Source organism: Henckelia pumila, chromosome 2, assembly GCF_033568475.1.
Source record: "Henckelia pumila isolate YLH828 chromosome 2, ASM3356847v2, whole genome shotgun sequence".
NCBI classification, from domain to species: Eukaryota; Viridiplantae; Streptophyta; class Magnoliopsida; order Lamiales; family Gesneriaceae; genus Henckelia; species Henckelia pumila.
In genome coordinates, this window is record NC_133121.1 from 179,278,057 (window position 1) to 179,292,326 (window position 14,270).

At 32.1% G+C, this 14,270-nt stretch overlaps 2 protein-coding genes across 5 annotated transcripts; one reads left to right on the plus strand and one right to left on the minus strand.

Annotated features, from left to right (window-relative positions):
- Positions 1–1,710: 1,710 nt before the first annotated feature.
- LOC140884270 (serine/threonine-protein phosphatase 7 long form homolog) lies at positions 1,711–6,554 on the minus strand. Of its 4 annotated transcripts, XR_012150620.1 has the most exons (8): positions 6,369–6,554; positions 6,077–6,144; positions 3,213–3,959; positions 3,013–3,131; positions 2,849–2,924; positions 2,598–2,745; positions 2,302–2,486; positions 1,711–2,202 (listed from the first exon to the last, which is right to left on the minus strand). XR_012150620.1 is itself a non-coding variant. In XM_073290979.1 (6 exons), exons 3-6 carry the CDS (start codon positions 3,468–3,470, stop codon positions 2,605–2,607), a joined length of 594 nt encoding a protein of 197 aa, XP_073147080.1. In that variant the 5' UTR covers positions 3,471–3,959; positions 6,077–6,144; positions 6,369–6,554; the 3' UTR covers positions 1,711–2,604. The 4 variants fall into 4 exon arrangements, 1 of the variants encoding a protein (XP_073147080.1); XR_012150621.1 differs by having other exon boundaries at positions 2,302–2,745; positions 3,213–3,335; XR_012150619.1 differs by having other exon boundaries at positions 2,302–2,745.
- A 1,310-nt stretch (positions 6,555–7,864) lies between these two features.
- On the plus strand, positions 7,865–11,681 carry LOC140880513 (WAT1-related protein At3g28050-like). The gene is made up of 7 exons (XM_073285025.1): positions 7,865–8,180; positions 8,276–8,338; positions 9,374–9,487; positions 10,007–10,241; positions 10,338–10,496; positions 10,996–11,147; positions 11,250–11,681. Exons 1-7 carry the CDS (start codon positions 7,984–7,986, stop codon positions 11,386–11,388), a joined length of 1,059 nt encoding a protein of 352 aa, XP_073141126.1. The 5' UTR covers positions 7,865–7,983; the 3' UTR covers positions 11,389–11,681.
- Positions 11,682–14,270: the final 2,589 nt, after the last annotated feature.

Sequence of the window (14,270 nt, forward strand, 5' to 3'; positions counted from 1 at the left end):
ATCTACCAGATAAGGAACCCAACAATATTGGAAGGATCCGATAGATTAGTAAGATCTTTTAGATCTTGTGAGGAAGAGGGTCCGACAGCAGTCCATGGAGACCTTTGACCGAAGATGGACAGAAACCTCACGTTCAAGATCAGAAGACGGAATGAAAGATTTCTACTTGTATTTGAGTTTAAATACTGTATTTAAGTTTTGTTTTAAACAATATTTCATATTTAAGCATTTGAATTAGATGTATTAATGATTCCAGACATTTTGATGTAGCACTTAATATCATTGTACATCTTTTGGTGTAATGTAATAGTTGAATATTTCGATTACATGGGATTGTAATAAAAGATTATTTAGAACATGGATTTGTGGTTCAAGTATTGTAATCTTTGAGATTATCTTGATTTTATTCCAATGATTAGTTGATCAGTTATTCAACTGCAGTGATTTGGTTGACGTTTGTATAATTGTGTTAGATTATACATGTTTTCAGTTGAGTAATTCTAGATGTATTCTCCAAAAATCAACACAACAAGAATTATAGGCATCTGAACAGAGCGCATTCACTCAAACAGTCGAGATGCTCTCACTTGGCCCCTCAACTGGTCGAGGTGGTGTCACATTGCCTCTCAACCGGTTATGGTATTGTCACCTGCTCTCTCAACCTGTCACCTGGTGCTATCAGCTGTTTGAACTCTTCTCAACCGGCCAACAGCTTTTCAGAAGCTCAAATATGACCGTTGTGTTGTCAGAAACAGTACACAACTATTTCCAACAGTCATATCTTGTATATAACGTCTATATAATTCTTGAAGGCTATAAATACAAGATCTGGAGATTGAGAAGGGAGTGGATGACCAAAAGATTATTCAACTAAGTTAGAGCTTTTCCACATGCAGGGGACGTCAAAACAGATTATTTAGCTTATTCAAAAGCTTGCCCTTGGTGTGAAGAACACAACATATTTTTTGAGCTTTTACAGTCAAATTCTTCACACCCCAACTCACTCACACACATTTGTTAGATGATTGGTATAGATTAGTTGAGTGAAAGTCTTTGCACAAAGACGTTAAAGATGTGCAAATTTGTATCTTCGGTGTTATGCCATTTGAGAGAGTGAGAATCCACGAGTTTTGACTTAGGCGATGGGATAAGTTCTAAGGTTGGAGTGGGGTGATTATATGATGTTGTAATGCTCAAAGTCTTCTAGTGTATCCTTCCCTGTGAGGAAGAAGGGGTGGCATAGAATATTGAGCTCCGAACATCCATAAACAAATTCGTGCATCTTTACATTATCGCATTTACTTATTGTTGCTATTTTTGGATGATTTGTTGAAGAATTTTATGTATTCTCTAAAATACCAAAATGTTGCATACAAAGTGCTTGATAAAATGCTTCGACCAAACTATTTTTACTATTTCAACTTGCATTTTTTTCAAATGATTATTTCGAGTGTTTTACGCTTGGTTTTGTAAAACTCGATATAATTTATCGGTGCTTGGTTCATATTCGAACATTTCAAAAACGAGCTATTGTAGCTCAAAATATTTTAAAAGTGTGTATTCATCCCCTCTACACACACACACACGATCCCCAATAGTGTTTATATGTAAATGAGTGTAATAAATATTTTGATGTTATAAAAAAAATAAAATATTGTTAAATAAATTTTTTTTTACATCCTAACATTTTTTATGTGTACATGCAATAGAAATACAAATGGTCAATGATAATAACAACTAATGACCACCATTGTCGCGATTCAGCCTTACAATTACTCTGCGACTACGACCATACTCCTCATGTCCCTCCGTCTGTGGTTGTGCAGGAGTTGTGTTGAAACCAACCATGCTCACAGTCGTCTCAGTTATTGGTATCTGAGAATATTCTTGAAATGAGATCGGTGATATATTTAATCGAGGGCGTATGTCATGCATAAATGGTTGACAGTAACTTTGTAGGTGCTGTGTAAAGCTACCAACATATGGAGTGTGGAAGTGATCATGATCATGATCATACAATCCAAAACTTGAAACCACAGGCGGAGTATATAATGTAGTATTTGTTTTCGAAGGTCTGGGGTCTCCATAATTTTGTGTGCACCTGGAATTATTTGTCGTAGAAGTTTCGGCCTGACCCTCATTTTGTGTCCACGTGGGAGGTTGTGACATAGATGCATAACCTCGTTGTTGATATTGTTGTTCCTATATTGAAAAATTGAATAAAAGGATGTGTATGTTAAAAAAAATCAACTTTTCCAACTTTAAAAATAATTATTTAAAAATAAACATAAGATATCTTACAAAAAATTGCCGGTAGCTTCCATCTATGGAATGATATCCAACCATGGTTGTAGGTACCACCGTCGGAGAAATGAAAATATGAGAAATACGACGGTACCAACCAATATACTCTATCGTCGTGTCAGGTGTACCAGGTATGATAAATTCTCCGTCGATGACAAATTTATATCTATCACTCCACATATCTACAAAATGTTTGTGAAAGGCGGCCCAGTCGTAATCGGGTCGCCCTTGTCTTGTCAATTTATGAAATTTGTCATAGTTAGTGGCAGGTGGGAGAATACCCTGACGCATACCAAATTGTCAAAGACACCTCTCTGGTCGGTGCATCTCAACAATATCAAAATTTATCAGCGGACATGCAGACCGACATAGGAGATTTCTATTTCCCTCAAGGAACCTAGTCAACTCCGGTGACTCCATATCATATACGGTCCATTTAAACTGTTTAATAATAATAAAAAATGTTAATTAACACAATTATCTTATAAATTTTTTTAAATATTCTTATACTAATATATGTTTAAAAAATTACATGTCCGTCTACCTTCCTGTCAAGCATATCTCTTATTGTACGAACAAAATGTCGTACAGTGTGCACCCATGAAAATCCACGTTTCCACCTATGATATGAATAAGTATACAATCAATGTAGGCCATTACAAAAAAGTAATAAAATCTTATTAAAAAATAAGTGTTTGTAAATAGTACTGTGCGCCATAAGGTGGGAATGGTAGTCCCTGAAGCACATCGGCAGCATGCTCCGATGTCATGTGACTTAATTGTAACCTATTTGGAGAAAGAAGTGTAATACTTGACCAAACCCAAATCTGCAACGATATACAATATATAATTCACATAAAAACAATTTAACCATAATATATATCATTTTTATATAAGTGTAATCGTACCTGGAGTATTTGAAGAGGTCCACATAAATCCTTCTTTAACTCCATGGAAGTGTTGCATAATTCTCGGTAAAGATAGGCCAATACAGCGGAACCCCAACTATATGTATTCACTTTATCGATGTCCTGAATAAATGGTAAATACATAAGCTTCACAGCAGTAATTTCCGAGTTCGAAAACATACATCCACCGATAATCAGTAATGCCACGCAACGAGAAAATTTTGCAACGTCCTCATTTGTGCTGTCATCATGAATCATATGATCAAGACAGTGCTTTCGTATAGCGCCGAGAGAAAGGTGACCACCTTAATTTTATTTGCTTCAGGCATGAAACCTAACCAATATAAACAACGCTGTTGCAACTCATTTTTATCGTAGGCGGTATCTACACCAGTGATGGGAATGCCATCGATATTCAAACCCCAAATCATTGCAACGTCTTGTAGGGTTATCGTGGCCTCGCTTACTGGAAGGTGGAACGTGTGGGTTTCTCGATGTGATATCTCTACCATGGCTGTAAACAGGTGATTATCAAAATATTTTATTGGTCCACACTGTAAGATACCGTAAAAACCCATGTGCGCCAAACATAAGCGAACACGAACGTGAATTCCTTCATTGTACAATGTCCATAGAGAATTATCGGAACGGCGTGGAGGTATTAGTGAATGCATGTTCTTGGCATTGATATTATTCGATATATGACTATCATGTAAATACAACACATTATTCGCATTTTTGGTCATCCTGCAATCAATAAAATCCAAATATAAGATATATTACTTTTAATATCCAAGTATAATCGATGACATATTTGATAAAATTTTATACATTTATGAAATTTTTCATCAGCAACTAATAGATGATGAGATGTTAATTAAATATAAATAGGTTGGTATAATAATAGTTAATCATTTTTATTCTTTGTGGTTGGAATGATACTCTCCGAAAAAATCATTACAAACTTGAATAACTAAAAAAATACATACACACATTCATGTCTACTAATGATTTAGTGTTTTGTTAAATAGACTTCATTTTTTTTTTTTTTTTTTATTATCAAGTGACAATTGCATCTTTTATTCGGTTGCTCTTATCTAACAAATATGAAAAGTATTCTTTATTTGGTTTCAAAAAAAAAAAAAGAAAGTATTCTTTATTTATTTAGTTATTAATTAAGTTTATCTACATCTTAATTAATATATTAGATTCGTTCTATTGGAATTCTATAAATATACATGATATGTTATAAGATAATTTCTTACACAACCGTAATATTATGCATCTTATATTATTAACTAATCATTTTATTTTATAACTTATACCAATAAATGGTTTCAAAAAAAAAATTATACCAATAAATTTTGGTTTAGTTATAGATCGTTTTTTTTTTTTGGTAAAAAAATAAATATTGCATTCAATTTCCAAAAAAAAAAAACAATTGTTTGTTTCAAGATGCAAAACATATTATTTTATATTCTATCACCTTTTAATTTATAATGTTTTCGATCACCAAAATAGTTTAATTATATACATATTATACATCTAAATCATAGATTTTATGGTTCATGCTACTAGTTTAAAATATTAGGAAAATAAAACAAAAAAAATAATTTAAATTTATTTCACTAAAATTATAGTCCATTTCACTATAAATTTCACTAAGATCAATGGCAGAGTAGAATATATCTTGTATTTCACGAAATACTATTTCAAGATATTTCAACTTATATATATATATATATGAAATATCAAAAGATTTATTAAATGATAGATATGTCAATTTAAAATTAATCAACTAAAAAAAGAGTACAATTAACATTATTTCGAATTCTAAAATCATTTCATTGCCAAATCAGAATATTTGAAGTCCGTAAATTTAAAATTACATGTGATGAAATACTCTGATTTACTGCGCATGCGTTTTCAGATGAATTATAAAAATATTATTTAATCATTTTTTTTTATCTTTCAATCTGGTGCTCAACCGAATGTTATTTTCCTCCTCAGGTTAGAACACCATTACAGTGCTATACTAAATTAGTATTTCACTCATGTGATGCACGTAATGATTATTTTATATAACTTACTAGAGTTTGAATAATTATTTAAAATTATTGATATATTATAATGAATATATTTTAAAATTTTAAATATTATTATAAAACTTATTGTATAAAAAAAGTTATGATTGTGATGACAATGTATCGGATTTAAACCTCGTCAAATGGGTAACGGGATGTGTACATGTTTGGTGGACCCGTTTCATGCATATACCTACATATTATAATTGTATGATCAAGTGTTTATCGCTTTACCAAAAGTTATAGTTGTTCCATTAAAAAAAATATTTCATCTAAATTCAAATGCATACTACACGATAGACTTATTTCTTCTCTCTATAATAATAAAAAAAATTAATTTAAGAATATTTTGATTTATATATATAATACTAGTGTGGTAACAACGGCTTTATTTTAGAAAAATAAAAAAATTATAAAAATTGAGCATTTTATAAAGTTCGTGAATTTTAAATTATAAGTGCTTTTTACCTACCAAAGTAGTGTTTTTTCAAAATAAATGAAGTATAACAAAGTTTTCTTAATTTTAACAGTATCGCTAAAAATTATCACCACAAATATAACACACTATCATTTAACTAATTGTTCTTATACTCAGAAAATTAATTAATTACTAAATTCCTAAAATAATTACATCAAACTCTGAATTAATTAATATATTCGATTTATCAGTAATCTAAGCAAAAAATACATATTAAAACTTATTAAGTTCGTTTTAATTTTTTCGATTTCACCCTAATCAAACAACAATACAATTAATAACAAAGTAATTACAATAATTACCTTTCTTGTGAGCTGGTGGGAGATGGAAGTTTTGTTGGAGCCGTTCTTCTCGTTCAATTCTTCAATTCCTGTTAAGTATCATTTCAGAAACCGAAGCATGGCATAAAAATTGTGAAATCAATCGAAAATTCCAAAAACGGCGAATTCAATTATAATCTGACAATATTAAAAAGTATTTAGAATAAAGCATACATACAGCTATATAAAAACATCATAAAAATATATTTTTATATACTATAATAAAAATTAAATATATACATCACAAAAAAAAAAAAAAAATCCATGAACTTACATTTCGAAAAGGAGAACAAGACATCGGATTCGGTCACAGAAGTCCGATCATATATAGGTGAAGAAATGTTGGGAAGTCTACCCGTGATTAATTCGCGGGTGGGGGTTGATGAACTGCTTCGGATTCTGGCTGTCAAAATTACGGAATCTGGAGGATTCGGAAAAATAATTCACGGGTGGGCTTTAGAGTCTGTTCCGGATTCAGGCTGGCAAAATTACAGTCTGGATTCTTGACCGGATTCTTTATTATTATTTTTAATATAAAAAAATCGATTGGGTCCCACTAAGACTGTAATTTTGTTCTGCGGTGGCGTGGCAGAGTATGATTAGTTAAAAGTCCCACTAATTTTAACCAATCACGGATTGCCACGCCACCCCAAGGGCAGACTTTCCCGCTGTCAAGATTACAGTCTGAATTTTTGATCGGATTCCTTATTATTTATTTTTTTTTGAAAGAGACCGGATTCCTTATTATTATTTTTAGGTAAAATTGCAATTTTAGTGTCATATGTTTGTTACTTTGCAATTTCGATTTTTTATATTTTCATATTTTAGTTTAAATGCTGTATGTTTCGATTTTTGGCAATTTCAAACTTTTTTCTTCGAAAATGCTTACGTGGCACTATACACGTTAGCTCGACATCAGCACTGCAATGATGTCACATCTTCCCCAAGATGTTTATTTTTTGGGGGTAAAAATCTTTTATGTCTCTTATGAGACAGTCTCACGGATTTTTATCCGTGAGATGTGTCGATCATACTCATATTTACAATAAAAAGTAATATTTTGACATAAAAAATAATAGTTTTTCATAAGTAATTCAAATAAGAGATCTGTTCCACAAAATTACCTGTGAAAACGTATCACAAGAGTTTTTTCTTAATTTGGAAGGTTTTGAATTGAACATATATATAATATATTCATTCGGTGGCCAAGATGAATTTTGAAAGAAGAGTTGCACTTTGTAGTGGGGGCGTTCAAAATTTTGATAAAATCGTAAATTCAAATCGAAAAAATCAAACACCAAATTGAGCCGAAAATTCAATTTTGAAATTCGGATATAAATGTTAAAATTGAAATTTATTTGGTTCGGTTTCGGATTATATATGTCAAAACCGAATCGACCGAAAAAATCGAAATTTCATTAAATTAATAATTTTATATTTTTATTTATATTATATATTTTATGAGTTGATATTTAGTGAACGAATGATTATTTACATTACTTTTTAGTTGATTATTGTTTATTTAAATCATTTGGATTTTGAATTTAAAGATTTTACAAATAAATCACATGAAAAAGATAGCATATCATGTTTTAAAATATATTATTAATTAAAATAATTGTATCAAAATCGAATAAATCTTTCAAAATAGCCTAATCGTTTTGTTAGAAAATCGTACCAAACCGAATAAAACTGTTCAAAAATCGAATTATAGATTTCTAAAAACGAAAACAAAAAACAGTAAAAACCAAATAAAAACCGAAAACCGAGTACACTGCTTTGCAGCCACAAGATCAATCATTATCAAAGAGTCAAATGCGAAGTCCAGCAAGAATCCAAATTCCCACGCTAAACTCGTTGCAATTTCATCCAAGCAGCTGAATCTGATCATGGCGCTGAGGCAGTGGCCATGGATCGAAACCTCGCTGCCTTTCATAGGCATGATTTCTGCAGTTTCTGCTTTAGCCATTAACATGATAATAAGCAAGATGGCCATGTCCAAAGGCACAAGCTTTTACAGTTTATCTGTATATTCTAATGGTTTAGCAACTCTTATTCTTTTTCCGACCGCCTTTGTTTTTCACAGGTGACCTTTTTTGATGCTTTATGTTTTATGGGTAATGGTACTTTTGATTTTGAAGGAAATGTTTTGATGGGTTTTGGGTGTTCCATTTTTTGCAGGTCAAAGGTCCCTCCTTTAAATTTTCCTGTTCTCTGGAGAATTTTCTTGCTTGCTGTGTTTGGGTGAGTCATTTACTGAATTTGTTGCACTGTTTATGCTTGTTTGTGCTGCTAATTTCATGGCCAGAATATGATGTTTTTTATTGTGTTTCTTGTTTTTGGGCAAAAATATGGTGATTGTATGTCAAGTGTCAAAGAAAATAATACGAGGGTATGTAGGTAACCTTAATGGGAATTAGACATTGAGATCAATTTCCATGGTTTGCTCTCTTGATAGATTAGATGGAAAATTTGAAATGAATATTTTTTTTGTCTGGCTGGGAAAATGCAACACATGTGCGTTTTAAGTAGTGTTTGCAAGAACTTATTTTAAGTTCTTCCAAGCTTGTAGCTAATTAAATGGTTGGAAATTGTATGCATAAGCTGGGAAACACTTGAAATAAGCACTTGCAAACACTATATTTTCGTTGGATTATGAAATATATGAAACATGGCCTATTTATGTATTTGATGGTCTATGGATATTTAGCTCGGGTCATGCGTCTTATATTGATAGGATAGAATGTCACTTGGAAATAAGCTTAAAATTTGATTTCGGAATACCAAGAAATTATGTAGAGAGATGATGAATGCTGCCACATCTGACCCAAGTATCATAAATACTGTCGATTACTGATTTCTTAGGAATGATTTCATGTTTCCGGTGCTCTATGTTGTATCAATTGCAATAAGTCTTAAGTGTGATGTTTTTACCAAGTTTTACATCTTATCTGAATCATACAAGATACATTTTATGGGTTCCATATACTGCACTTGGTACAGCATAGCATGAGATGAATTGGAGATTTCAAATCTCTCAAGTAGTAAGTCATGTAAAGGAAATTCTCGTGTATAAACAAGGACAGTATGTCTAGACGAGAATATAACATCTTGCCATCACAATCACCGGAGATAACCTCTACCCCTTGTTGATATGGTTTTCATTCAAGGAAATCAAGGTTACAATGAAGAGTTTTAAACCTCAATTTTTCGAGTCTAAACATCATTTTCCTCAATAAAATACCGACGCTACCAAGTTGACCATTTTTCTTTTGTTAGGTATTTTGCAGAGATAAGCAGTTATGCTGGCATTAACTATAGCTCCCCAACACTTGGTACTGCCTTGTTGAATCTTGTACCAGCATTCACATTCATCCTTGCCATAATTTTCAGGTTGCTGTTAACATCTTATCTTGGTTCACTGAAGAAGAAAGAGTATATTCGATACCTTGTATTAGTTGCCTAAATTTTTTTGTAATTTGTGCGATTTTCTGAAACAAATTTTGTGTTTCTTGATGACATTTTACACGGGTAAATGATAATGAGTCCCTTCAGCTTTATTTCATAGCCATGAGAAAAATTGCTTCCTGGGCTTGTGTTGTATCCTAGCAAGGGTCACAGGTATGGAGAAGTTGCTCAAGAAAAGGAGTGTCGATTTTTTAAAAAACTTTGGTTGGCTTTACTTTTTTAAGAAAGGCTAAAAGCATTTAGAGCTTTTGCGTTGACTTCTTTTCGAGAAATTTTTTAAAAATTTCATTCTACGATAACCAAGTGCAAAACTTCTATTGTTCTTCAGGGAAAAGTAAAATTTATATATGTTCTGCTTAGTTAAGTTTCTTTTCTTCATTAAGTGCTTATGCGTCCAAAGTCACCTGTATTCGCCAGACATTGACGTAAAAGTGATTGGTTTAGGATGGAAGAAGTAGATTGGAGAAGGATAAGTACCATCGCGAAGATGGGTGGAACTGTTATCTCCATTGCCGGAGCATTTGTTGTGACTTTCTATAAGGGACCAGCGTTACTCAATAGGCCGTTGAGTTCTGGATTTCTTACACAACTCTATTTGTCATCAGAGCCAAATTGGATTCTGGGAGGAGTTTTGCTTTCTTTTGCAGCTTTCCTCACTGCATCCTGGTGCATATTACAGGTTCGAATTTACGTTAATTCAGCTTCATGAACATTAACATTTGCACTAAAATAGAAGACTTATTGAATATTAAAAATCATATCGGGCATGTTTCAGGTTTCCATACTGCAGATGTACCCGGCTGAGATGCTTGTAGTTGCTTTTTACTGCCTTTTTGTAACTATTCAATCGTCACTTGTTTCTCTCTTTGTTCAAAGAGATGCAGCTTCTTGGAAAATCGAAACAGTTATTGGATTAACTGCAATTCTTTATGCGGTAAGCAAATGGTCCGATCATCCCCCTCCATCTTCATATCACTCATATGTAGAACAAGCAAGCAATTCTCATTGTTTCAAGATGTATAATTGGTGGTAACAACACAATTCAAATTAATAAATATAGATAGTAACACAAGGAGTGATCATAGCCCGGAACAATCCCAGTAACTGCATTAGTTTGCTACTCATGAGAATCAAATACGTCATCTTAATTCTGATAAGAGTTAAAAGGAGTGATCATCGAAATTGTACCTACAGATTTAGACCGATTGAATTCAAATTCTATAAACCATAAATGAGCCCAAACGCTACATATTGATTCTTGTGCTAGCTACATGGGGGTCACATATTATAACAAGGGTGATTATTATCTCTCAATATAATCAAATCGAGTATCAACAGTATCTAAGAAAACTTGGGATATAGTTTTAGTAGAATTTAGTTGAAGTGGCTTTCAAGTTGATATTTACTAATAATGTTGCAAGAATTTTTTTCAGGCAATGATTAATATAGCATACAGGCTCTATGTGACTGCTTGGTGCATATGGAAGAGAGGTCCCCTCTATGTTTCTCTATTCAAGCCTTCAACAATTATCATTGCGGTTTTTATTGGGGTTGTCTTTATGAACGATGTTTTCTACCTCGGAAGGTACTTCTAGTCATTATATTACAAGGTCCAATGTTTTGTTTGTGTAAAATGAATCCTGGATTCTTGTAAACATTTAAGGAATCTGTTTGGATGTTCTTGCAGTTTGCTTGGTGCATTGATATTAAGTGTCGGTTTCTACGGTGTAATATGGGGGAAAGCTAAAGAAGGGGACATCAATAGGAGCACAGATTTATCAGACAATAGGATCCCTCTATTGCAAGAAAACATCCAAGAAGTGTGAATATTGTGTGCATATTCTGTTATTTATACAAGCAATCGTCTCATTCAGCAAATGTAAATGAAACGTATATCAGACACTCTCATATTCTGTTATAATGTTGCTAGATTTTATTTCCAGGCGATCATTATTTCATCATTCAGGCTCTATGTGACTGTTTGTGCATAAAGAAGAGAGATCCCCTCTTTGCTTCTCTATTTAATCCTTCAACATTTGTAATAGCGGTTTTTATATGGGTTCTCTTTATGACGAGATCTGTCTAGTCATTATACTGCAAGGTTCAAAATTTTGTTGCTGCAAAAATGAATCTTGGATTCAGGTTCGAAATGTTTAAGAAATCTGTTTGGATGTTCTTGCACAGTTTGGTTGGTGTCCTGATAGTGACCACGGGTTTCTACGGTGTGATATGGGGGAAAGCTAAAGAAAGGGACATGAACAGGAGCACGGTTTTATCAGACAATAGGATCCCTCTTTTGCAAGAGAAGATCCAAGTCCCAAGAAGCGTGAGTTATATATATAAGTACATGTTCTGTTATTTATACAAGCAATTACTCCATTCAACAAATGTGAATTGAACTTATAGCAAACACGATAAATTGTCTAACTTTATCTTGTAATGCTGAGTTTTGTTCTGGTCATTGGAAGTTTGATTCATCATTTTATTTTTTTCCCAATAATTGTCCTTGTTAAGTAAAGCAATCAAAACGTAGCACTTGAGACGCTCAGCTACAATTTTCCTTTAGCTTTGTCTCAAATTAGCTCCGAGCCCGGTTTCCTTCAACTTAAACCAAAGAAAACTGGCTTTCCTAATGTCCCAACTCAGTTTTCGGGTTGTCACCTATTCTATCGCGATCCTAATTTAGGCAAGCCGGTCCGTCCTCTGGTTGCGGAAGGTTAAAGCTAATGGGATATGGATTGAGAGTAGTTTGTGTGCTTTAACACGACTCGTGTAGAGGCCCGAGGTCGCTGACTTTGATCAGCCGGATATTGAGTCATAGAAAGTTCACAAAGTACTATCAAAGATCGGTGGTTTTATACATCAATTCCAGAATTTTAAAACAATGAAAAATCGTTCATAATAATTATATACTTTGGTATAACCAAAGTTATACGAATCATGAAGCGTAATTAAGCATTGTGGTCAAGTTTCAAGCTTTACAATATCAAAAGAGTTTAGGTTAAAAAAATTTTTAAATTTTATGGGGTAAAGCTCATTTTGATCCATCTTGTTTTTCACTTTTCCCAAAATGATCTATCATCTTTTTGGGCCCCCAATTTAGTCTCTAATGTTTTACAATGTTTTTCTCGAAATCCTCCTTCTTGTTAGTGACCCGTTAAAAAAAATATCGGAGTAAAAGTTCACATCTCCCTTAAATCACATTGATAGCCAATGCCTTTCACGTTTCTCCCAAATTGAAAACCCTAGAAACAAGCATGCAAAATTGAGGAGTCAAAGAAAGGCTGCTATTTCCGATAATATCGAAATGGTTTACTTCATTTGACCAGGTTAATTATGTATGCCGCCGTTAAGGAAGCATTTTCGTCCTTTTTTCGGTGTCTCGTTTATTTTATTAAATAAAAAACTCAGTCAATTATTATGTGCTATAGCCTACATATATATGTTTAACAATAATCTTCCTGTTGAAAATATGTTGTTATTATTATTATTTAAAGTTAAATGTTGAATATTGAGTTGTAAAATGTTGAAAATTAGTGTGTGATGATTTAGATGATGATGTTTTAATATTTGGACTAATCTCCAAATGAGATCTATAAATACGTCTCTCCATTTGTGTAGAAAAACACAATTGAGTTGAGAGAAAAATATTATAAAGTGTAGAGTTTGATATATTTTGAGTTTTGGAGTTTTTACTTTTTCCCATAAATTTTTACTTTTTCACAACACGTTATCAGCACGATCACTCGAAGGTTCTCTATAATTTTCGACGCTCCAAAACAAAAAGAGAAGACAAAAATATTCAACAAGTAAGTATATTTATTTTATTGTTTATATATTTTTTATGTATATATATTAATATATAATTTCATGTTATTATATAAAAGGTTGTCTATGACACTGACCTTATAATAATGTGATATGTTATATATTTATTATGTATGTATACTAACTGTATTAATATATAATTTCATGTTATTATATAAAAGGTTGTCTATGACACTGACCTTATAATAACGTGATATGATATATATTTATTATGTATATATACTAACTGTATTAATATATAATTTCATGTTATTATATAAAAGGTTGTCTATGAATTGATCTTATAATAACGTGATATAATATATATTATTGTGTATTATATACTAATCATATTCGTATAATCTCATATTATTATATAAAATGATGTCTATGACACCGAACTTATAATAATGTGATATGATATACATAATTATTTAATTATGATTATCATTATATGCATCACATGATTATCACAAATTTTTATTCAACACATACTCGATTTTTTTCCTTACCCCCAACGGTCACAAACGGTAACAAAACGGCTAGTTTTTGGACCATAAATATGTTCACTCAAACTCATTTTCAATCACACCAAAATTCACTCTTTCTCTCAAAATATTTTCTTCTCGATCTTTTTCGAAGATGAAGATGATGACATTTCTAAGACTATTTTTCATAACGATTATGATCATCATGCTCACGAGTCATGTACTCACCGACGATTATCCACCGCACACTTTTCATCTATTTTTAAACATACTTGTACTCGTCGTTTATCCATTATTTTGTATTGTCATATTAATGGAAATTAACTAATAAAATGCATTGTTATTTTTCTAGTACCACCATGTCAAATTTGGCAAAGATTGAATTCGTTGCTCTCGATATCACTAAAAAAGAA

What these genes read in the sequence shown, in the direction of transcription:
- LOC140884270 (XM_073290979.1), bottom strand. Translation starts at nt 3,470, where the DNA reads ATGATTCATGATGACAGCACAAATGAGGACGTTGCAAAATTTTCTCGT. An exon ending in TTCCCACCTTATGGCGCACA is followed by an intron (nt 2,925 to 3,012) that starts GTACTATTTACA and finishes TTCATATCATAG; the next exon opens with GTGGAAACGTGGATTTTCAT. An exon ending in GAGATATGCTTGACAGGAAG is followed by an intron (nt 2,746 to 2,848) that starts GTAGACGGACAT and finishes ATTATTAAACAG; the next exon opens with TTTAAATGGACCGTATATGA.
- LOC140880513 (XM_073285025.1), top strand. Translation starts at nt 7,984, where the DNA reads ATGGCGCTGAGGCAGTGGCCATGGATCGAAACCTCGCTGCCTTTCATA. An exon ending in ACCGCCTTTGTTTTTCACAG is followed by an intron (nt 8,181 to 8,275) that starts GTGACCTTTTTT and finishes CATTTTTTGCAG; the next exon opens with GTCAAAGGTCCCTCCTTTAA. An exon ending in ATCCTTGCCATAATTTTCAG is followed by an intron (nt 9,488 to 10,006) that starts GTTGCTGTTAAC and finishes TGATTGGTTTAG; the next exon opens with GATGGAAGAAGTAGATTGGA.